Source organism: Herpailurus yagouaroundi, unplaced genomic scaffold, assembly GCF_014898765.1.
Source record: "Herpailurus yagouaroundi ecotype Mexico unplaced genomic scaffold, PumYag 196, whole genome shotgun sequence".
Taxonomy (NCBI): domain Eukaryota; kingdom Metazoa; phylum Chordata; class Mammalia; order Carnivora; family Felidae; genus Herpailurus; species Herpailurus yagouaroundi.
Window position 1 is genome coordinate 28,018,827 of NW_024412427.1, and position 24,532 is coordinate 28,043,358.

The 24,532-nt window shown below is 41.1% G+C and overlaps 1 protein-coding gene across 1 annotated transcript in view; it reads left to right on the plus strand.

Moving 5' to 3' along the window:
- The window catches only part of MACROD2 (mono-ADP ribosylhydrolase 2), a 2,049,910-nt gene that overhangs the window by 1,901,112 nt on the left and 124,266 nt on the right, over positions 1 to 24,532 (plus strand). The window contains exon 11 of the mRNA XM_040447744.1: positions 1,625 to 1,708. Coding sequence (XP_040303678.1) covers positions 1,625 to 1,708 — 84 coding nt within the window. The remainder of the gene's footprint in view (positions 1 to 1,624; positions 1,709 to 24,532) is intronic.

Consider the following 24,532-nt stretch of genomic DNA (forward strand, 5'->3'; position numbering starts at 1 on the left):
TCTGGTTGCTACAGGGAGAGTAAAGCCAGAAGGTTACTGTAATAACCCAGATAAGAGATGCAGATGATTCCACAGGATGAACACCACGGATGAATATGGGATAGAATTTGGAGCAGAGATGATAGGACTTATTACTTCCTGGGAAAGTAAATGAAAGGAAACATTAAGGACAATAGCTCAGTTTTGAGGTTTATACTCTTGGGTAGGTAGTGATATGTGAAATACTCTGGAGAGAACAGGTTTGCCGACATCAAGAGTATTGTTCCAGCTGTGCTTAATGGGATTATTACATAAATTTGAAATGCTTGGTGAGAGCTGAGTGAGGGAAAATCATTAGGGCTGGAAAGAGGGAGGCACAGTTAAATCCCAGCCCTGAAAGGAAAATAGGAGAGATGGTACTTACAGGACCCAGGAGACAGAGAGGGTCAAGTGGAGGAAGCCAACAGATTGGGGTTGTAAGCTTATGGAGGGATATAGTAAGCCCTTGAAGACCACTGGTCACTTAGGAATAAAGCCAGAAATTTCACTGGTGCATAGAGACCCATATCCCAGGGCACAGCTGGGTGGGAAGTGGGGTAAAGAATGGAGAGTGGATATGGAGGTGCAAAGAGAAGACATCCAGTCAGAATATAAAACGAGATGCCATGTAGGCAGTTGAAGATATGCTTTGAGCTTAGTAGAGAGACCAGGACTCGAAATACAAATTAATGCCTAACAAAGTACCTATATCTGAATGGGATGAATTTAGAGATTAATTCCTAAAACCATCTTTAGAATTTTTCTTTCTGTTGAAATTCTTCAGAATTTAAATTATTAGCCTCCTTGGATAGACTTGGCCCGAGGGTATTGGGAAGCAGTGAGAAAAGTGGGAAACATAATAATTAACCTGGGGACATATAGAAGTTGTTTAGAATTTGGACTACTAAAGAAATCTGCTAATAGAAGGAGGATAATTTCAAGCACCATGCCCCCCCCACCCCCGCCTTCATCTGGCTCGACTTGAAGGACTTAGTAAAAGGAAATTGCACAATGGCAACTATCAGTTAATTCATGAAGTTTTAAATCAATCTCCTGTGGAGGAAAAAAAAAATGGGTTTCCTTGTGGAGAATTTCTTTTAATTAAAAAAAAGAGAGCATCTAAGAGGCACCTGGGTGGCTCAGTCGGCTAAGCATCTAACTCTTGATTTCCGCTCAGGTCACGATTTCACAATTCAAGCCCCACGTGGGGCTCTGTGTTGGCAGAGTGAAGCCTACTTGGGATTCTCTCTCCCTCTCTGTCTGCCCCTCACCTGCTCACTCTGTCTCTGTGTCTCTCAAAATGAATAAATAAACTTTAAAATAAAATAAAATGAGCGTCTAAGTTTTCACATTTGTGCGAATCATTAATAATGGTAATGAAAAGATGTTTAAGCTGAAGCCTGAATGCCCGTCTATGTGCACTGGAGAATCACAGGCTGTTGCCGAAATTTGGCTTAGCCAAAATGACACATGAACCTGTGATCAAGCTTCACTGCACACGTGGGTTTACTGCAGCGGGGGGGGGAAGAAAAAGAACTTTAAGTTTCAACATAATTTTAAATATTTAATATCTACATAAGAATGTTTTAAATCTTTATGCCTCCAGAGGTGTTAGAGCCAAAAGGCCTGTCTCCACCCCACAAGAAGAGCAAAGCAAAGAAGCCACAGGGTTCCAAAGACTCTAGCGAAGGTAAGTCCTCTTCTTCTGGTCTCTAAAAAATTACTCCCTGAAAAGAAACTTCTGGTTAATATTTAAGTTACGCATGTGCTCTCATGTTCAGATGTTCCTGAGGGTGCAGAAATCACAGAAAAATTCTTTATCCTTTCCTAATATGTTGATTCTCCCCTGAATGTGAGAAAAAAACACCAGATTTAGGTTTAAGTTGTGAAGGTAAAAACCAAGTTTAAGAAGACGGTTTCTCGGTGCAATGTATTTTCTGTTCCTACAAATGCTCAAATTGTGGGTGGTGCTTACAAGTTAGGTGGAGACCTCTAGGTGACAAGCAGTGTGTGGCCTTTGCCTTATTGAGATCATTTGCTTTTTTTCACGAACACGTTCTGAGTCCTGAATCCAAAGTCAGCAGTGGATGCGGAAATTCTTCCAGTCTTTAGTGTTCCCTTCCACTCTCAAGAAGCCAGTGTTATCTTTGCATTGAATGGGCAGGTCCCATTGGGCTCAGTTTTCTGAAGAAATGAAGCTATCTCTTTTACTTAGTGGCCACGCTAAGTGCCACCTACAAGGTATTCAAATTTTTCTCTGAAAATGTAAATTAGGTATTTTTTAAGGGGATCTCTAACATACACGAGTATGCATGAGCTTCTTCAAGGGGAATGTATTTATGCTTTCTACTTTCTGTCTTTGGAACCTCACTTTCACTCCACCGTGAAATGGAGAGTATGATCATGCTGGTGGTGTCAGCTTGAGTCTTTGGGGAAGATGCCAAGATGAAATAGGAGTGCAGGAAATGTAAAGGCAGAAAAGCCTCAAAGGCTAAAACGGGGAGGAGCAGGGGAAGGAGCAGGAGGAGGAAGAGGAGGGAAGGAAGGAAGATTAGCCAGGAAGAGCCAGTCTGCAGTGCAGTCTGAGAAAGTCTGGGGAGGCTCAGAACAAACCCCGGCCATTACAGTTGACCTGCACCGGGCAGGAATGGCCGGGCTCCAGGATCCCTTTCCTCCAGCTCAACTCACTGGCTGCAAGCAGCTTGGGGAGAAAGTGGCTGCCATTCGATCTCCAAAATGTGGCCAGTGGATTCTGTCAGCTAACTCCACTCCCGGCATCACATTCTCTCTTGAAGAGAGATCCTGAGCATCTCACCTCCATGAAAGCATGGCCTCTGCATGAGTGTGGGGGTTCCAACACTGCCTTCACCCTCACCTCTGTTCAGAACCAGCCGAGAAGGCAAAGCTCTAAGAAAGTTTGAAATCAAAAACATTGGCTTTGTTACTAATGAGGTTAGTTCAGAGCATCTGGTGGCCCTGCCCCCAAATGGGTGTCCTACATGCTGGACGTCACTCCTGAATATGAAAGATGTAACCTGTGTCCCCTCAGGAGCAAGTACCATTGTCCACAGTATCCCCCATTGCCTGGACAGAGGCTACCCTGAGCTTATTAAATGTAAAAGAACAGATCAGGACATGCCCTCTCTGTGGACAGGCGGGTCTGAGAGAGACTCAAGATGGGACTGTTTCTGGGGTACCTGGATGGCTCAGTAGGTTAATCCTCCAATTCTTGATGTTTGGCTTAGGTCATGATCTCACAGCTGTGTGATGGAGCCCCGAGTCAGGCTCTGCACTGAAAGGATGGAACCTGCTTGGGAATTCTCTCACTCCATCTCCTACAGCCCTCCCCTGTTTGTGAGCTCTCGCGCGCGCGCGCTAAAAAAAAAAAAAAAAAAAAAAAGGACTGTGTCTTCCCCCAGGCTTGGATAAGTGAAGGGAGGATGGAGAGAAGGGCACAGCAGTGAATGTTCTCTGCCCTCTGGTTGAGGGGTGAGGGAACATTTCCACCTAACAGTTAACAGCAGAAATAGTGTGTATAAAGTGCCTAGCAGGGGCCTGGCATTCATGATGGCTATTATAATTACCAACATAATCAGCACCATGAGAGGATGCCCACCGTCCTAATTCACTGAAATGGGCTTGAGAGCTTAGAATCATTCAGAGGAGGACACTTAGAATCACGGAGGAGGCCGGCAACTCTAACTGGCCCCACGCAGTAAGAAACTGGCCAGGCGTTCATCTCCTACCCTAATGATGTCATTTCCTGGATAATCTCTTCAGCCCACAAGATGAGGGGCAAAACAACAATTGCCTTTTTCTCGGAGAGGCTCCACCTCCCCTAGCAGTTCCTGTCTTCAAAAGTTGTTTTCCAGAGCCTGAACCTGTTTTCTTTGGAGTGTCACATGGTGAGCCCTGAACTGTAGCAGCTCTGCCACCTTAAATTAGCAGGAGTATTCCTCCCAGTTGCTCCTTCAAATGTGTGGAAACTTCTTTCACCTCCTAAATAATGTGCATTGTTTAGAACATCATTCCATAATCTCAGTATGACTAGGTAATATGGCTTTCCCTCACCTGAATATATGGTCTCAGAATGTGCTCGGAGGCGCAAAAGTGCCAGGCATGTTGTGTCTGTGGCATCATGGTGAAATGTAAATGTTAGCCACTCCATAGAAACAGGAATTGTGTGTTTGTTTCTCAGATGACTTTTAGGACAAAAAACTAAAAGTTGCCAGGAAAACAGTGAAAAAAGGGAGCATAATCTGACATGCCAATGGTAGACGATTCTATCACGGGCGCTCATTATTTGTCAGTTTCTACGCTGACAAAATAAACTATGTCCTGAATTCAGTACTGTTGCATATGTTTCACTTCCTCTCAGGATGAGAAGAGTTACAATCTTTAGTAAAGAGTTACAATTCTTTCCCACTGGATCCACAAATGGAATATTGTGTCCCTGGGGGAGGGGTAATAAGGATCATGACCCTTCTCTGTAGTCTTCTTCCCATTTTCGAGTTCAGTCCTTTCCCAGCTTGGTCGTCTCCCTAAAATTGGAGAGAAGCTTCTGGTATTTTTATTTATAGATCACTCAGCTTAATTCCCCATCAGCTGGCTCATCTCTCTTCTCCCCTACCTTTGGGTTCTCTGCCCTGATTCCAACACTCAAAGGTCCTACTGATTACCTCAGTTTACCTTATAATAACCATTTTCAGACAGGATCACAGAGAGTAGAGCTGGAATGCAATTTCACCTAGCTTTTCTAGCATATGTAGCCATAAGGACTATATTTTGATCCAGAAGAATTCTGCGAACATATGGGCAAGTTTTCTCATTCTACAGATCTGGTTTTTTTTTTTTGTTTTTTTAATTTTTTTTTCAACGTTTTTTTTTATTTTTGGGACAGAGAGAAACAGAGCATGAACGGGGGAGGGTCAGAGAGAGAGGGAGACACAGAATCGGAAACAGGCTCCAGGCTCTGAGCCATCCGCCCAGAGCCTGACGCGGGGCTCGAACTCCCGGACCGCGAGATCGTGACCTGGCTGAAGTCGGTCGCTTAACCGACTGCGCCACCCAGGCGCCCCTCTACAGATCTGTTTTTAAAGCAGACTGCAAATGGTTTTCTAACTCACCCAAGTCCACCAGTTTGTTAATGTCAGAATTTCTTCTTTTTTCTAGAAACAACATACCTCCACTAATCCTTTTCCCTCTCTCTCTTCTGGAAACTAGAACTAGTTTTGTTGAAGGAGGCAATGTTGCCCTCATTGCAGCCTCCATTGAAAGCGTTATTGCTTTAGTAAATATTGTCCTCAAGTACTGAACATTAAAATAAATAACCAAACAATTTCTAAATGTATTCACTTGCATTTTTTATATTGTGGACTTTTGAATATAGTTTTATTCTCACTGTTTTGATTGAACTTTCATGGACCCCAGTGTACTCTGACTTGACCCTCTGCAACACCATACCAATAATGAAATAATTAGTAATTTCAGATTGGCTGGCCTCTGATACAAAGGATACGCCATCCATGAATCAGCAAATTATAGGCACAATTGTTTAAGAAACACCCAGTGAATGCAAGTTCCAGCAATTCCAGCTCTCAAGAATTTGGACCAATTTTCTTCTTCCACAAACTTAATTGAAAGAATATCATTAGAAAACTTGGCACCATTAATAAACCATGCTCTTCTGACAGCTTTCCTCTATCTCCCACCAGGAAATTCTTTCGAAGTTCCTTCATTGAAAATCTCTCGGGCTTTGTGTGAAAACATTATCATGTTGCCTTTTTTTTTTTTTTTAAGGCAGTTTTTCTGGGTAAAAAATTTGAGGTTGATTGTTATTTTCTTGCAACATGTAAGATTTTTTCCCCAGTCTTATCAATTCTGTAATTGTTAAGAACTAATGTCTCCATCTAGTAGTTTCTTTTTAGGAGGTCTGTCTTTTCTTTCTGGCTGCATTGACAGTCTGGTCATTATCTTTGATGTCACTCAGTTTCATTCTGATGTACCTCAGTGTGGGTTCCCCATTATCCTTCTTAGGATTTCATGTGCTTCATGGTTATGGGAATGGACTTTTTTTTTAATGGTTATTTATTTATTTATTTATTTTTGAGAGAGAGAGAGAGAGAGAGAGAGAGCGAGCGAGCGCATGAGAGGGGGAGCAGCAGAGGGAGAGGGAGACAGAGGATCCGAAGCAGGCTCCTCTCTGTCAGCACAGAGCTGATGGGGGGCTCGAACCCATGAACCATGAGATCATGACCTGAGCCGAAACCAAGAGTTGGACACTTAACAGACTGAGCTATCCAGGTGCCCCAGGAATGGACATTTTTTAATTAAAGTTCTGAATTTTTTTCTATTACCTCACCATATATTACATTTCCACCACTCTCTATTCCTTCTTTCTCTGTCCTTCAGGACTCCTGCGTTTTTAGCTTTTTTTTTTTTTTTTTTTTTTTCTTTTTTTTATCCCTATCTCTCTTTGCTACTTCTTTATGGTTATTTTTTCAAGCCTGTCACTCAATTTTCTAATTTTATTTAACTCTATTTAATCTGATTTCTGTTCTTATCACTTTAATTTTTACAAGTTTTATTTGGTTCTTTTTAAAATATGGCTGGTCATTCCTTATTTATTAACCACATAAAATATTTTTTTAAATAATCTGTATCTGAAATTTCAATATCTCTAGTCTGTATAAGTCAAATTCTGTGGTTTATTGTTTTTTGTAGATTCATGATTACAGTAATTTCCTTGCATATTTTGGGTTTTTTATTGCCATGTTATTTAGATTTTTATTTGTGGGGAGTTTTTGAAGTTGGATGAAGAGCTTATTTATTTACAATTTTGTTTCTGAGATACCTGAAGATATTGCCAATTTAGGAAAACCTTAAACTATATACTTGGCTTAGAGTTTTTTATTATGTTTTTATTATTTATTTTTATTTGTTTGCCACTTGATGCTAAGCCCATGTTAGTACATACATAAGATTAGGAAATCTCAACAGAGACTTTTTTCTTCCTTTCTTCCTCAGTGCTAAAATTGAGACAGGAAAATTTCGTACTATACTCAGGACCAAAGCACATGAGGTCCTATGCCTCATGTGTGTGGTTCATTCGAACCAAAGCTCTAGTGAATGGTTCGCAAAGACTGTTCCTCCATCTGCATCACCAACATCCCTGGGAACTTGTTATACTACAAATTCTAGGGCCCCATCCCAGACTTGTTAGAACTACAAATTCTAGGGGCCCATCTCAGGGGCCCTAGAATCTTGATTCAATCCCCTTCATCATTTCTGGCTTCTAAGGAGTTCCCTTTAAAAGGCACCAGTTCAGCCATGTACTCAAGAAATAGGTAGATAGGGGGCGCCTGGGTGTCTCAGCGTCAGACTTCAGCTCGGGTCATGAACTTGAGATTTGTGAGTTCCAGCCCTGCATCAGGCTCTGTGCTGACAGCTCAGAGCCTGGAACCTGCTTCAGATTCTGTGTCTCCCTCTCTCTCTGTTCCTCCCCTGATTGTGACCTCTCTCTCTCTCTCTCTCTCTCAAAAATAAATAAACATTTATTATTATTTTTTTAATTGCTCTCAGGAACTTAGAGGAGTGGAGAAAAGGCAGGGGCAGATTTGGGAGAGTTCGATATTCAGCTTTCTAAATTTGTGTGTAATTGAAAAAAATATATATATGGTGAGAATTGTTTTATGTATTTATCAAAAAACATATTTTCATTTAAAAACTAGAGACGTTATACTTCTAAACTTCAGTAGCAAATTTAGAATAGTAATTTTATCCAAACATTCATCTCCAAAGTCTTCAGTGGCTTTTGGTAATGAATGCTATTTTCCACCATCTTTTTGCAGAAAGCACTAGCACTTTGGCTCTCGCTCTACAATTGCCTCTTCATAGAATATTCAACAAGCCTTCATGGGATGCACATCCTTCAGGAACCCGAGCCCTTGCAGTGCTAAATCAAGCAGCCCTATACTGCACTTTAAAATATTAATGATTTCTTTTGTCAGATGAAATTACATGTGGAAACATTTTGGAAACTAGAAAGCACTATGCAAGTTTGAAGGATCTAATGTAGCTATTAGAGGTATTATTATTATTGTCTTGACTAAAATTAATTTTTCTGAACACTTGAACCATTGGTGGAATGCACTTTGTATGTCCTAAGAGGTAGAATTTTCTCTCTGCCCTATTATTTTTCCTGCATATTAATGTATCATGTGACATGTTGTTTTGTGAGTAGCTGGACAGAAGGGACATTCTATCTTTCAGAATGCCATGCAGCAGTTCATGCGTTATATTCATAAGCATGATCTTTAATTTAATTTTTTGACGAGTGCAGCGAAGGATAAAATCAGGCAGTCATAATTTTGACTTTGCCATCACTCAAATGAGCTTAGTGACTGACCAGGTTAAAAAAAAAAAAAAAAAAAAAGAAGAGGAAGAAGCAGGAATGAGAAAAAGCAGCTTTCTCATGAAGTAAAGCTTTGTTTTATCCTCTAGACCTTAAAATACCAAGAATTTAAGCAAAGTGTAAAATTTCCATGGTGAAAACCAGAATACAATAAAAGTCCATGTCACCATCTTGTTTTAATTATGCTCTTTAAGTTCTGCATGATTCAAGGCCATTCAGAGCGAGCCCCCTGCCGCAAGTTAGTAGAAGGGTCCAATGGTCATGCTCTCCACATTTACCCATTAAACAGAGCTGTGGTTCTGACCACAGAGTCCTGTTTCATTAGGATTTTAATTATTATGATTTCAAGTATTGAGGCATTTTCTATAAGCAAGAAGGATGAACCTACCTGGCCAGAGTAACCATGGGTGCTATGTGACCCAGGCAGCCCCCATTTATGCCTGTTGGCATTGGCGTATTATTGGCAATGTTGCCGTTCACTGTTGGAGGCCTCCTGGCTTGGGTGATCACATATGCGGACCCTCCTACCTGTGGAGAAAGAGCAGTTCAGCAGAAGTGTGGACAGAACTTTTAACTGTACAACTTCTGCTTCCTACTCTGGCAGTTTTTCTAACCTAAAGGTCAGTTTCCTCATTGTTAAATGAAGGGAAAAACCTACTCTGTGGGAGTGTGGGAATTTAAACAAGATGATATGTGGAAACTGCCGGCACAATCTCTGGACAGAAGAGCCAGTCAGTCAAAGTGTACTGAATCAAAACAGGAGGAGCTCCCTCCCCTCAAAAACTCACCCACTTTGTTTACTAATGCTTGAAATTCCTTTCAATATCAACAAGAGTGTTCCAAATGGAGACAAGACTTAAATTGCATTGGCTGAATCTTTTATCTCCCTAGGTGTTTTTCCTCTTCTCTCTCCTATAGGTTCACTAGCCCTCCTCGGCCCCCACCAACCACATTAGTTCCTGTCCCAAATGGACTTTCACCCAATCTACCTTCTCCTTGATCTCAATCCTTTTTTTGAAGATTTTATTTTTAAGTAATCTCTTCACCCAACGTGGGGCTCGAACTTACAACCCCAAAATCAAGAGTCATATATATGCTCCACCGACTGAGCCAACCAGGTGCCCCAAAATTATTTATCTTCAAGTCAAGCTTCCTGAGAAACTGGTTTACCTCCAATATTTACCCCCTCAATCATTCTTTGGCTTCTACTTCCTGCCTCTAAAATTGCATGGGTAGTACCATGTTAGATCAGGGGCATGAAGGGGGAGGTGGTCTCTGGTTATGGGCTGTCAGTTCAGATCTGCCACTGAGACACTCATTGTCCAGCCCCGTGGGCCCCTGAATTTTGGTAATTCTCTGATATTTTTGTAAGATGTTAGGAACAAGGATCTCTCTTCTGAGGCTTGGTCTTTTTCCAACTTCCTGTGGTCTTAGTCTCCTGGATGAGTGTTTCTCAAACTGTGGCCAATGGAACACTGTGGATGGTCCCCAAAGCCCATTCAGGGGATCTACAAGGTCAAAATGAATTTCACATGGAGCTGTGCTCTCAGAAGTCTCCATTCACATTGAATACAGTGGGAACAGTGTCCCCTGGAGTTGTGCAAAATAGTGGTGTCACAGGGATTTCCCACAGCATCCTTCCTCCAGCCACATCAGTTTATCTCCCCACCATCCAGATATGGCTTTTCTAAGTATTCATTCCACATATTTTTGTTAAATACACACTCATTGACAGCATAGGCACTGTTTTAGGGACTGAACACACACACACACATACACACAAACCCTTTTTTTTGTGGGGGGGCTTATATTCTAGGGTCTGTGGGGGTGGTCATTAATAGTATATGTGCTGCCGAAGCGAGCACGGGGTGGTCATTAATAGATTTTAAAATAGTAAATAAAATATAATACATAGTAAGTCAAATGGTGACCCATGCAGTATTATTTATGTATTGCTGGCTGAAATTTTATCCCAAATGTAGCAGCTTAAAATAAAAAAGAGCATTTATTATATTAGACTTTCTGTGGATCAGGAATTGGCTTAGCTTGAGGGTTCTGGATCCGAATATCTGATGATAGTGTACGATATTCTAGGTCATAAAATTGTAGGTCATAGAAAAGTATGGCTTCTGCCTGACTGTCTCTTGGATCACTCACCCTGGGGTGAGGCAGCTGCCATGTCCTGAGGAGACTCCACCAGCACTATGGGAAGGTATGCATGGCAAGAAACTGAGGTATTGTGCCAACAGCAAGCATCAATGCTCAAGTCACTTGAGTGAGGCATCCTGGCATTAGATGTGGCATCTGAAAGAGAGAGAGAGAGAGAGAGAGGAGTCAAGGATGAGTCTTTTTATGTTCTCCACAAAAACTGAATCTAGAATAGAAGTTGTACCCGGCTTACACTTAGTTCAAACTTTCCAAGAAAAAGAATTCTTATTCCTACCTTCCATCATGTCTGTCCAGGTAGTTCTCACTCCCTGCACCCTAGGAAGGCCACATTAGCCCATTCTGAGGCTAATTTTCCAATTAAGCAAAAGCAAAATATTCAGGCATGAAGAAAATTATTGTCAATAACAACAAAATAGAGAAAACACAAATGTGTTAACAAGGAAGATAACTCACAGAAAAGATTGTTTTAGATGCTTTAGATACTATAGACTCCAATATGTTCTCTCCCAACAAGAGGTGTTTATTACTGTTGTTGTCTTGTGTATTTTCAATCAGTAGTTTTCCAGTTAATGGATAATGGTGGAATTGCTGTCATTTATGATGAAAGCAAGAAAGAAATTAAAGAAGAAAAGAAAGTAGGACAGGAGGCAGGGAAGAAGAAAGGAAAGGGGAAATGTGGTTGCAAGCTAGTGGAAAGAGCCCTGAACTAGGAACCATTACACCTGAATTCTATTTTCAATCTTAGGCACAGGATCAAATCCTTCACCTAATATCCCTGAGGTCCCCTCTAAATATCAAATTCTGTAATTCTACATAACCATCAAATTCATGAAAATTGATTCTTTATGAGCTCTTTCTTTCATGCCCAGTAAATATTTTCATCCTTAAATATTTTCATCCTTAATTTAAAAGCTTTGAATCATGAGTTTTAATAGCCAAATAGTCCTCTGAGAACATCTCATTTCACAGAAAGATGGGGAAACTTTCTTTTCAAAGTCCTCCAGAATTGTCCAGAGGACTCACATGAAAAGTGATCCTAAGTTAGCTACTAAAAGCCAAAGGGAAAGACAGTTTACCAGGCCATATACAATTTTTTTTTAAAGTTTCTTTCAGTGTTATCAGTATCTGTGAGTAATTCAGACTCTGCCTATTTTGATTTCCAAAACTGAGGATAAAGATAAAGAATGCATTTGTTTTGTTTTGTTGAAGACTCAGCCCTTGGGTTTACAGAGCTACATTAGAGGGATTTTTTTTTCCCAGTGCTGGCACGGTGCCAAGAGGACATTTGACAGCTTATAATATTAGATATTAATTTTTAAGTAGAGAAAGGTTTGGTTTTGCTTTGTCTTTAAGAAGTATTGCTATTTGAACCTTGTTGGATTTTCACATTCGGGTTTTGCCGTTATATTTCAAAATTTCAATTTTCTACTGTAACAAAGTTGTGCTTTCCAACTATCCCGGAGAGAGTCTTAAACCAGTCCACCTACGCTGGAATTACCTTGATGCGCAGCAGGCTCTCCTAACACCTTGCTCTAGCATGCCTCTTCACCCCTAACTCCTGCCACTCTGGAGCCACCAGAGGCAGTCTTAGGAAATGACTCCCATCTCCAGGGATTGCCCTGCCTGAGGAGCGACACAGAGAAAAACAGGGTATTCTATTCTCCTTGGATAAAAACACCGGCAGATCGCTAGAATCATTTCTCCATTCTCTGTCCTAAGAATTCCCTACTGATCTCTAACAATCTTTGCTGCTGGCAGAAAGAAAATAGATAGGGGGTTTGGGGAGGAAAGGGGTGGAGGGATGGGGAGGTTTGCTCGAGAATGCAGGGTGAAAGTGGGGTGGTTTTGCTGAGTGTTTGGTGAACGGTGCAAACTGCTACTCTCCGGGGAGCTTCTTATTCCTTCAATCTAAAGCTGCCACTTATGGTGAATGCTAAAAATGTAGATTCTTGCCCTCAGTCCCAGCCTGCCACCAAATCAGAAAGCTGTATTTTAACTCAATGCAGTGCATCTTTGGAGCACCATTTTTATTTCAAACTTGGTTTTTATTTTAGACAAATAATCTCAAACTTAGAGCAAATTTGCAAGTACAAAGAGACATTTTCTTCTTGGACCACTCAGGAGTATGTTGCAGATCTGGTGCCCCTCACCCCCAAATATTTCACTGTGCACTTTCTGCAAACATGAACAGCCCTCCTAAGTGAGCAGAATAGAAAGATAAAAATCAGAAAGTGAACACTGATACATTACTACCTTTAATACTCAGACCCTATTTAAGTTTCCCCGATTTCCCCAATAATGTCTTTTGTAACAAAGAGATCCAGTTCAAAATCCCATGTCTGATTTTGTTGTCCTATCTCTACTCTCCTGCCTCCAGTTGGGAAGAATTCCTAGGTTTTAATTTGACTTTACTGACCTTGATGCTTTTGAAGATTGCAGGCTAGTTATAGTGTCTAATGTTCCCAATTTGGGTTTGTCCGATGATTTTTCACGACTGGATTCAAGTTATGGATCTTTGCACAGTTATCACAGAGGTGATGCTGTGTTCTTCTCATGACATGATGTAAGTCACCCATGACTTCAATACGACCCATCACTGTTGATGCTCACTTTATTTGACCAAAGTGGTATCAGTAAGGCTTCATCACTGTGTAGCTGCTCTTTTCTGTATTTGTAGTTAATGTACATCTTGTGGGGAGGTGCGTTAAAAGTATGTAAAATATTCCACTATTCACCAGTCTTTCATTTATTCATTTATTTATTTATATCATTTTCAACTCATAATTTTTTATTGTATTCAATGGATCATAATTAGTTTCTATCAAGGGCCCCATCCTTTAAGATGGCTTCTGTGCCCTTTAGATATGTCCCTATCATTCTTTGACCATCCCTTGCTTTCTGGTCAACCAGATGGCCAAGCTCATATTATACTTTCCATGCCCCAGCCCTGATGGCAGCCATTTCTTCAAGGAGCTTTGACTCCTTTTAGTGCAGAGTAGTATTTAGAAACCAGATCTTGGTGCTAGGTGTGTGGATCACAACTCGAGAAACATTATCTAAAATAGAATGACCAGATTATCTTGATGGTTCATTGTGAGGAACCAGCCAACAGGATTGAGCCTTCTCTGTGACTTCCTCTCATCTCATGGACCTTCCACTACAACTGTGGCTGAGAGAATAAATTACCCATATCTGGTTCAACCTTCAGACTGCAGCCCAGCATGGTTACAGATAGTGGCTAATTAGCTAGTGACTAGTATTTCAAAAAGCAGAAGATTACTGGTGATCGTGATACTACAAAAAGACAGCTGTTTCAGGTTAATTGTTAATCAACTGCCTCAGCCAGTGTTGATCAGGTTCCCCAAGGAGCCCTGGCTGCATGTTAGAATCTTCTGGAGAACTTTTAAAAATCCCTGCTTCTGTGTCTCACCCCCAGACCAATTAAGTCCAGCCTTTGGCAGAGGAACCCAGGCAACAGTTTTTTGTGGGGTTTTTTGGTTTGTTTGTTTGTTTTTGTTTTGTTTTGTTTTGTTTTTTCCTTTTTTTTTTTTCCAGACAACAGTATTTTTTTAAGCCTTGGGCAATCCTCATATGCAATCAAGGCTGCCAGTCACAGCTTTACACACCCTGTTTCCTGAGAATTTGGTACAGGATCACAGATTCTCTCAATGCCAAAAGTAATTGGCCTGCCTGTATTGATTAGGCACTAAGACAGCAACATTAACACTTCCAGACATATAAAAGGCCATTTAGCTAACAATCATTGTGCACATTTAATGTGCCAGACATTTTTTTTCCAAGCACTTCACATCTACCTCCTTCAATCTTTAGAATAATACTCTTGAGCATGTGCTGTAATATCCCCATTTTACAGATGAGGAAACTAAGGCACAGAGAAGTGAAAAAAAATTACAGAATGTCACATGACTAGGAACTCTGGGAAATCAGGCCTAGAAGTAAAGTAGTTTGGTACCAGACCAAATGCCAGTGCTTACACTTTGCGTTTGAGAACACAAAGTTCTTTCAGTGTTTGATTTCAGAGTCACCTAGAGGGTTTAGAACTGAGGCCCAGGCTCACTGAAGAAGAACAGGGACTGGACCTTTACACTTTTACCAAGGTCCCCACAGGTTCTCCACAGAATGGGCAATCTGGAGGAGAAAGGGAATATACTAGAGAAAAGTCTGAAACAGAAGAGCTTGGCAGACAAGAAAGAAGCAAAGGGCCCAAGCGACAGAGACATTGGACTGTGAAGTGGATGTGGACTTGGGGCTCTGATAGGAAGAACTTTGAAAACCCGGCAGAAGAGTCTGGACTTTATTTACTGATATCTGACAGCCATGCTGGGCTTTTTCACCATGAAAGTGACATGGGGCTCCTTGTATGAAGTTAAAACGAAACACACAGTGACACTCTCTACAATAAAGCTAGATCCCAAAACAGACCCGGATGAAAATCTTACCAAGACATTTTCAATTTGACAAGTCATGGAAATAATGCACTTGATAATAATGAGCTATATGGTCAGAAGATACACATTACCACTATTTCTGCTCAAAGCTATTTTACTGCACATAGAGACTAAACATACACTTTGCATATCGGTAAAGCAAGCGCACCAAAAATAAATGAGAAAAGCTCAGCTTTGGTTAATTATCCAGAATATTATAATCAGGTAATTTAAAGAGAAATTTTCTTTTAAAGCACACATGGAGATGGGGCCATGTTAAGATATATGTGTGTGCATATATAGATAGATATTTAGATACAGATATGGATATGGATATGGATAGATATAGATATACATACATTTTAATTTTAATGTGAAGATGGGGAGAACACCAAAATCTGTTTGGTGCTTAGGATTTCTGAAAGCCTTAATTCAGCGCTATTGTCAAATTTGACTTGTTCATTATGTTATACCAAATTCACAAATTAGCAATAATGTAGGTATGCCTTAGAATTATCTCCTCACTTTTTGTAATTACTGAAATACACCCTAGGGGCACCTGGGTGGATCAGTCGGTTAAGCGTCCAACTTTGGCTCAGGTCATGATCTCACAGTGAGTTCTAGCCCCGCGTCAAGTTCTATGCTGACAGCTTGGAGCCTGGAGCTTACTTCTGGTTCTATGTCTCCCTATCTCTCTGCTTCTCCCCTGTTCACACTCTGTCTGTCTATCTGTCTCTCTCTCTCTCAAAAATAAATCAACATTAAAAAAAATATTTTTAAATAAAATTTAAATACACCCAAAACGAAAGTAATTTCTACATTAATGGCAAGGTTCACAGTGATTGTGAACATTTTGCTAATTTCCCTCATTGGTTGTTCTGCTACATAATACATGGTTTCCCCAGATCGTAACCACCATCTGTCTCTGTGCATAGATGCAGAGACAGAAAGGGTAGTGGTCGGGAAAAGATTTAATAAGGCCTGAGTGTTCATTTGCCAAGGGGCTACCCTGACTGGACCCTCGCCCTTGAGCTTTCGGCTCATTAGCCAGCGCTTCTCATCTATGTTTCATTATCATCTTCCCTAAAGGAGCTGTCTTAGGACATTCTGTCCTAAGTCTCCCCTGAGATTTTCATACCACAAGTATGCTGTATATCTGTTTATGTACTGTGGCCTTTTGGAGGTTCCCGCCCCCCCAGCCTAGGAACAAATGTTTAGCCCACAATGAGAAAGAATGGGCTGCACCAGTGAAGGTATTTACAGGGAATTGGAGGGTGGGAGAGACAGAAACACGTAGAGCATTGATTCTCCTGGACCTTCACTACCAGACACAAGTAGCTGCCTTCCTTCACCGGAGGCCACAGCCCTTGTAGGCGGCCCTCTCCATTGCTAGCTCTTGCTTGGTTTCAGTTAACCAACCACTCCCTCCCCTCCTCTCAGGACTGGAGATGGTGAGGGCTTTCCCCTGTTGTTAGAGCTGTGGAGCTTCCCTGTCCTTTATTCCTTCCCTTGATTCTGTGCACGTCTTTTAAAATATCCCTTCGTGAGCCTTCTCACACCCTTTTGAATGGGCTTCCGCTTCCTGCTGGGATCGTGGCCGGTCTCTTCCAGCTGGAATCCCTACCACCTTGTGTGACCGAGTCTCCAAGACACAGTGTCACTTCAACCACGTTCTATTTTTTGACACCTTCCTCTTTTCCCTCTTTGGAAGTCTTGCTCTTCTCTTACTCTTCCTTAGCAACAAAGCCTACTCTTTCAAATGCACTCTTGTGGCGGTGGTTAGGTTTTCTTCATCTTATTTTCTGCATTGCTGTTGCATTTTCATTGACTTTCCATGAGATTTGCGTTTGGATATTAAACCATGGAATCTTAAGCGCTTGCATGCTTGAAGTTTCTCCTTCTTAATTTTACAGACACCAAATCACCCTGATGGACAGGCTCCTAAACGCTTTCTCCCCACAAGTTAGTGCTCTCGATTAGCAAGAGGGAAAAAATGTCTGTTCCAGGTATTATGGCTGCATAACAAATTACTGTAAAATGTATTGGCTAAACATAACGATGTTTATTTCATCCACAAATCTGCTCAGTGGGGATAGTTTATTTCTAACTCCATTCAGCATCAGCTAAAGTAGCTCAGAAATTGGGAGAGGGTATCTTCAGATGTTTGCTCACTCACCTGTCTGAGCCCTGAGTTGGAGAGACTCAAACAACAGAAGACTGGAATAATCACAGCTCCTTGGACATCTCTCTAACTTGATGTAGTCGCTCCACACAATCTACCAGCATGAGGAGCTTCAGGGAAATCTTGCACATTGATTCAGAGCTCTCAAGGTACCTATCTCCAGAGCAAAAGTGAATTAGAATCCACATCACTTTCTATGGCCAAGTCTCAAAAGCCATACAGTGTTGTTTTGACCACATTCTCATCACATTCACATCAGTCGAGACAGCTAACAAGTCCTCCCAGGTTCAAGAGGAGAGAACATAGATGGTTCTTGATGCTTATTGTCAATGTCACATTAGAAAAAATATATAGTGGAAGGGGACAATCTGCTCCGATATCCATTATACTTACACACAGGAATACACACATACACACACACACACACACACACACACACACATATATATATATATATATATAACTTTAAAAAAAAAAACTTTGTGAATGAGATTCTGAAAGAAATACTTGGGACTATTAATGGAAAGCAAGCACAGATAAGAAGATATGAGTGTGGAAGTCTTAATATCTATTTTTTTTTAATTTTTTTTCCACGTTTATTTATTTTTGGGACAGAGAGAGACAGAGCATGAATGGGGGAGGGGCAGAGAGAGAGGGAGACACAGAATCGGAAACAGGCTCCAGGCTCTGAGCCATCAGTCTAGAGCCTGACGCGGGGCTCGAACTCACCGACCGCGAGATCGTGACCTGGCTGAAGTCAGACGCTTAACCGACTGTGCCACCCAGGCGCCCCCTTAATATCTATTTTATATAATCATAGGGCTTAGGATTCAAGAGTGGGGAGATCAAGAGTGGGAACAGTTGGGAGAATAATAACTCTGGATTCTTGCCTGTTCTGATTGGCCTTAGCAAGTCTCTGATCTCTGTCAAATGAAGGATTTAATCTCTATGATCTTGATGGTCTCCTCCAAAGTGCCTGGTTCTATGCAAGGTTGAAGTTCAGCTACACCATCATATACTCACCATCTCTGTTTCCTGTTTAAAATTACTCTCCTACACAATTTGCTGACTCTAAATTCTGTTGCTTTTGCTGAGCAGTCACACTCTGCTGTCTATGTGGCTCTACTAAATCAAGTGTGAGCTTCAAGTCCTTGATGGCACCACACGTTATTTCAAGAGTTATTCTTCCTTTGTGTATGAAAATTTGCATTTTGAATGTGTGCCATCAGAGGAGTAATAGGAAATCGGGGATTGTACTGTAGCCGAGTTAAAGGACATATATAAACATGTACGTATACATACATATATATATATATATATATATATGCACACATGTTATGCTGGCACTCTTCTTCTTTAAGAGACAGTTTTGATGGTAGATGAGGGTGTAAAAACACCAGATCCAGAGGGCGGGGGGTATAAAAGAAATGGGAACTAGACTAAAAGGCAACCCCAGAACTGTCTATGAATTTCTCTCTGGAAAGTATCTTCATAAATGATACACCCCGTAGGCACTTTCTGGTGATGATCACCACAGAGCTCTGCATGTCTGAGACCCTGAAATGGTGACCACTACATATGAGGCTGCACAAGCCAGTCCATGGGTATTTTTAAATCAGAAATTTATAAAACTCCCAGAATATTGCTGATTTGCAACTGAGTGTGAGAACCACAAGCAGCCCACCACATGGTTTATATAGATCAAGACTTTCAGATTTGAGGACAGAAAGCCAAATCAAACAAACTGGTTTAAGCAAACCTCTGTCTTATAAACTCAGGCATTGCTGGATTGGAAAATAAAACAATTGCATCAAGACTGAATTTCTCTCCCCATCTCTGTACTGGCTTCATTTCAGACATCCTCCTCTTGCTGGGGCCACCAGCAATCCTCTCCCAGCCCCAGTAGGAAAAAGAAAAATGCTTCTATTGCAACAACTCTAACAGAAGATGCAGAATTGAGTTTCAGTGCCTCTGATTAGCCAGTCTTGGTCAAGCACCACTTCCAGGGACTTGCAAAGCTCAGACTAGGCTTGGATCACATGACCACTCTGGGCTAGAGGAGTGAAGGAGGAGCCCTCTGTGCGTGAGAGGAGGGTGGAGTGGTTCTCCAGAAGAAAACAGGGAAATTACCTATTATTATTATTATTAATTAGTATTATCTATCACACCCCTCGTCAGTGAATACTATTGATTAATGAATTGTTGTGTCTTAGTTCTCTAAAACAGGCAATCACAGTTGAGAAAACATAATGTTATGGCCAATAGCAACTCCCCACTTTCCACTCTTTCTGATCTGAGAGATCAAAAGTGAATTCGCCTTAAACTCCCACCTTGAACTGGAGAGGTATAGAGAGAAGCTATAGCTAAGCAGTACACAACCAGAGATACATGACAAAAATGGGAAAAGAGCAGGGCAAGTGAAAGTGACCGTAGCAAGGACATTTAAAATAAAAATCAGTGTGGTGGGAGAAGTGATAAAACATCAGAGGGGAAATAAAGGCAAGATAGAAAAAGAAAGAAAGAAAGAAAAAGAAAGAAAGAAAAGGAAAGAAAGAAAGAAAGAAAGAAAGAAAAGAAAAGAAAAGAAAAGAAAAGAAAAGAAAAGAAAAAAAGGGAGAAAGAGGCACCTGGGTGGCTCAGTCGGTTAAGCATCCGACTTCGGCTCAGGTCATGATCTCACTGTCAGTGAGTTCGAGCCCCGCGTCAGGCTCTGTACTGACAGCTCGAAGCCTGGAGCCTGCTTCAGATTCTGTGTCTCCCTCTCTCTCTGCCCCTCCCCGTTCATGCTCTGTCTCTCTCTGTCTCAAAAATAAATAAACATTAAAAAAAAAAAAAGGAAGAAAGAAAGAAAGAAAAGAAAGAAAGAAAATAAGAAAAGAAAGACAAGTCGTGACTGTCTGTCTGTGGTGGCTGGGATGTTCCCATAGGGAACAGAGTTGTGGAAAGATATCTTGTAGGCAATACACAGAGAACTTCTAGAAAGTGAGCAGTACCATTAGCCTAAAAGAGAATGCATTAGAAGGCAATGTGGAATTAGACTTTTTAAATTTGTGTGATCGCTTTTTAAAATGTCATTTCTACATCTCCAAGTTGTTTGACGGTGGGTCAAAGGAATACCCAAAGGACTGTTGGTGAGTGGCTTCATTCAGTGGCAGCCCCAGGCAAAGGTGAAATTTGAGCTTCTGTTTACACTCGGAAATTCTTTGGATTGTGTGTTAACCTCCTCTGTAGAAGCCTGATGTTTATATGTTGGCAGCCAAGGGGAACTGCTTCCTTCTTGGTGTTCACTGGCTGCCCAACTTCCTTATCTATCCCTCATTACATTAGCTAAGGTGGGGCCTCATCATCTGCTTGGGTTTCAGCCACTTAGCCAGCTCCAACTTGCAGTAACTGGGGTCCTGCAGCGCTGTTTCTGCATGTCGAGGCTTCCTCAGGATGCATTTTAGAAAATGGATCTTAGAAATAATAGGAGAGCCAGTTTGTGGGTTAAAGACCCAATTTTGAAATTTGGACACCAGTCTTAGGAGGCTGAATCTTGAGGCTTTACTTTTCAATTTATTCATGGGCACCGTGCAAGGTTAAATTTACAACTACTAAGTTGTACAGGAACAGGTTTGAAGCAGTCTGTCTCAATGACCACAAGAGTTAGTGATGATTAAAACATCATATCCCTCACCGGTGCCTGGGTGGCTCAGTAGATTGAGCGTCTGACTCCTGATTTCAGCTCAGGTCGTGATCTCACAGTTCCTGAGTTTGAGCTCTGGTTGGGGTCTACACTGACAGCACAGAGCCTGCTTAGGATTCTCTCTCTCTCTCTCTCTCTCTCTCTCTCTCTCTCTCTCTCTCTTTCTCACTCTCTTCTCTAACTCTCCCCTGCCCATGTCCCCTCTCGCTGTCAAGTGCATGCTATCTCTCTCTCTCTCAAAATAAATAAATAATCATTAAAAACCAAACAAACAAAACTATCATATCCCTCAATTACCAGAAGGTGCCTTCAGAGGAGGCTTTTGGTGTGTAAACATGATGTTTATTGGGACTAAGAATGAGAAGCAAATGAAGCCCTGAAATAAAAGATAGTGATGATTTCACATTGAATCTGTGCCTCAAAATTTAATCTAATTATGCATAAATGCATAAAATGCATAAAATGTAATTATATGACAATGAGTATTTTCATACAGTAAATTGGGAACTTGGGAGCATTTTCCTGGCCTAAGGTCAGTTGGGGAGGCACTGTGCCATGTGTCATGGCTGAAAGGGTACAGGCTCCCATGGCAGCCAGATCAGGGTTTGAATTTCAGCTCTACCACTTAGTGGCCTATAGACTAATAAGTCTTTCTACACCACAGAGTTCTCTTCCGCGAAATAGGAATAATAATCTTTACTTCCTGGGATTTGGGCAAGGATTAGAAGCAAAATATAAAAGAACAAGCCTAAAGTCTGACGAGTAAATATACAGTAGGCACTCAAAAATGATGGCTGTTGGGGTTCCTGGGTGGCTCAGTCCATTAAGCGTTCAAATTTGGCTCCAGTCATGATTTCACGATTCAGGAGTTTGAGCCCCGCGTCGGGCTCTGTGCTGACAGCTCAGAGGCTGGAACCTGCTTCAGATTCTGTGTCTTCCTCTCACTCTGCCCCTTCCCTGCTCACGCTCTGTCTCTATCTCTCGAAAATAAATAAACGTTTAAAAAATTATGATTATGATTATGATTATTATTATTATAGGTAATAGAAATTCAGTTTTTCTCTCCATAGGAAAAATTCTAGGGAAAAATAAAGCCTTTTTAAATAGCCTGAGTATAGAATTGAAAACTGACTTAGCCCAATAAAATCATATCAAGGGCAGGGAAGTTTTGCTAGCTTCTCAGAAAAAGCATGGTCAAATTATTTTTTCTCTTCCATGTGTAGTCTTTCCTTAGAGAGATTTAAAACTTTTACTTTCCTCCATGTAGAAACATTCCTGGCCATCTATCTGTTGCTATCCCATCAATAAATCTGCCATTATTCCTTCAACAGGTGCCAACCAAAAGAATCATAAGCCTTTATGAGCTAACAGTGAAGTTTCAGCTGAGAAAAGAAATAAAAAGCCAGTTTCCTGAAAATTATAACATATACAAGTTTGGAACATACTTGTTTGTTCGTGTCTTTCTTTTTTAGTTTATAGAACACCCTTTACTCTTTATGTTGAAAAACTGTCAATTATTACTGACTGTTGGCCACTTTTTCATCTTCGAGGTAATAGGTTTCTACTATAAAACTTCGACTCTGGTCAGCCCAGACAATGCATTATAAAAAAATATAAGGAGCACAAATGCAGCCATGAGGTCTCATGTGTGTTTACCTGTAAAAATGAAAGGGCTTATGGTATTTTAGAGAAGTAACTTTTTTTTTTTAATACTAGGCACTCAGTAAACATTTCTGGGTAACCAAATAAATGAACAAACAAATAAGCAAATGAACAAAGGGAATTTACCACAACTACAAATCATTTCTCTTGAATGAAGTGTACTGCTTGCTTTCCTGGAAAAAAAAAAAAAGTCAAATTAAGATAAATCATTGTTGAAAGAGTTCTTTAGGGAATAAAAGAGCAGTGAACATAGTAATAAAACATTGCTCCCCAAAGCAGAATGTGGTAGTTACAGTTACAGGAAGTCTATTAATCCCTTTCTTTTCTAGGATTGCCTGCCTTGTGTGTAATTTCGGTTTTGAAATCTTCCTTTTCCTGGGCAGAAAATAGCCCCCAGAATATCAGACCTGTGGTTATTTGACAACAGCTAAAGCTACCCCAGAGCCGTCTCTGTTATCTTTATTAACAAAGATCTTTGGGAGGCGAAGGTCATTTCAGAACTAACCAGCAAGGAATTTGTTAGGGTGTTTTCTGAATGCTGAAAAGGAGGTGGAATTCAGAGTGTGCGCATATAATCAGGGCAGTTAGGACAGGTCTAAATTTTTACTTGATCAGTGGGAATTTGGGTACATTATTTAACAGGAAGCCTCAACTGCCTTATCAAAAAGAGAAGGCAAGGATGTTACCCTCACACCAGTTTGGGTGAAGATGAAGTGAGATAAAACTCTACAGCATTTAGCATAATGCCCAAGCATTACTTCTACTATGATCTCTTTCTACTCACAATACTTCTGACACCAAATGTGTGGATTTACTCCTGGCACCAGTCAATTCTCTGGCTCACCAACTTCACCAACTAAGTGTCCTACCATTGACTTCAACTCTGACACCAACTACCTGGATTTAGCGTCAGACCCCATAGGTTAAGGGCTCAGTCTCACAGGGTTGCCCCACTTCCGACATCAATTGCAAGTCTAGGGCACCCAGACTCCTGACTGACTGGCTATGAAGCAAGGGTGTCCTCATAACCCCCTCTTCAGGTTTGATGATTTGCTGGAACAGCTCGCAGAACTCAGGGAAACAGCTAACTTACTACTACCAGCTTATTATAAAAAATATTATGAAGGACACAAATGAATAGCCAGACGAAGAGGTACATAGGGTGAGGTCCAAAAGGGTGCTGAGCATAGGAGCTTCTGTGGAGTTGAGGTGCACCACCTCTTAGCATGTGGATGTGTTCACCAGCCTGGAAGCTGTCCAAACCCAACTGTTGTTCATGGTTTTTATGGAGATTCTGTACCATAGGCATGGTTGATTGAATCATTAGCCATTGGTCACTGACTTGATCTCTGGTCCCTCTCCCCTTCCCAGAGGTCAGGGTTGAGGCTGAGGGTTTCTACCTAAACACATGGTTGAGTCCTCTGGCAACTAGCCCATCCTAAAAGTTGTCTGGGAGTCCACCAAGAGTTGCCCTATTAGCATAAATCAAGTAATGTTGAAAGGGACATATTATTATGAATAACAAAAGATGTTCCTATCACTTCTATCACTCTGAAAATTATAGGCGCTTTAGGAGCTCTGTGCCAGAACCTAGAGACAAAGCCCAAATATGTATTTCTCGTTTTATCAATGATATTACATTAAGTCGTATTAACTGTTCAACAAATGGTAAATAAATCTTAGTCAAACCAACCGTTACACGCTTTGATGCCAAGTGTTGACCGGGATCATTTCTGAAACTTTCTTATGTAAGTTTCAGTTCTCTCCTGCAGACATATGAGAGGGCTCCGTCAGATCAGGAGCAGTGGCATTTCACATCCATGGCTCCTTGAACTAAAGGTGTAGGAATGTGGGGGTGAGGAGGCAGGTTAGGATGCTGTCTGCTGGCAGTGATGTCCCAAAGTGCATAGGACAGGGAAGATAAGGACTGGGTAGAAGAGGAACTGAGAAGCAGA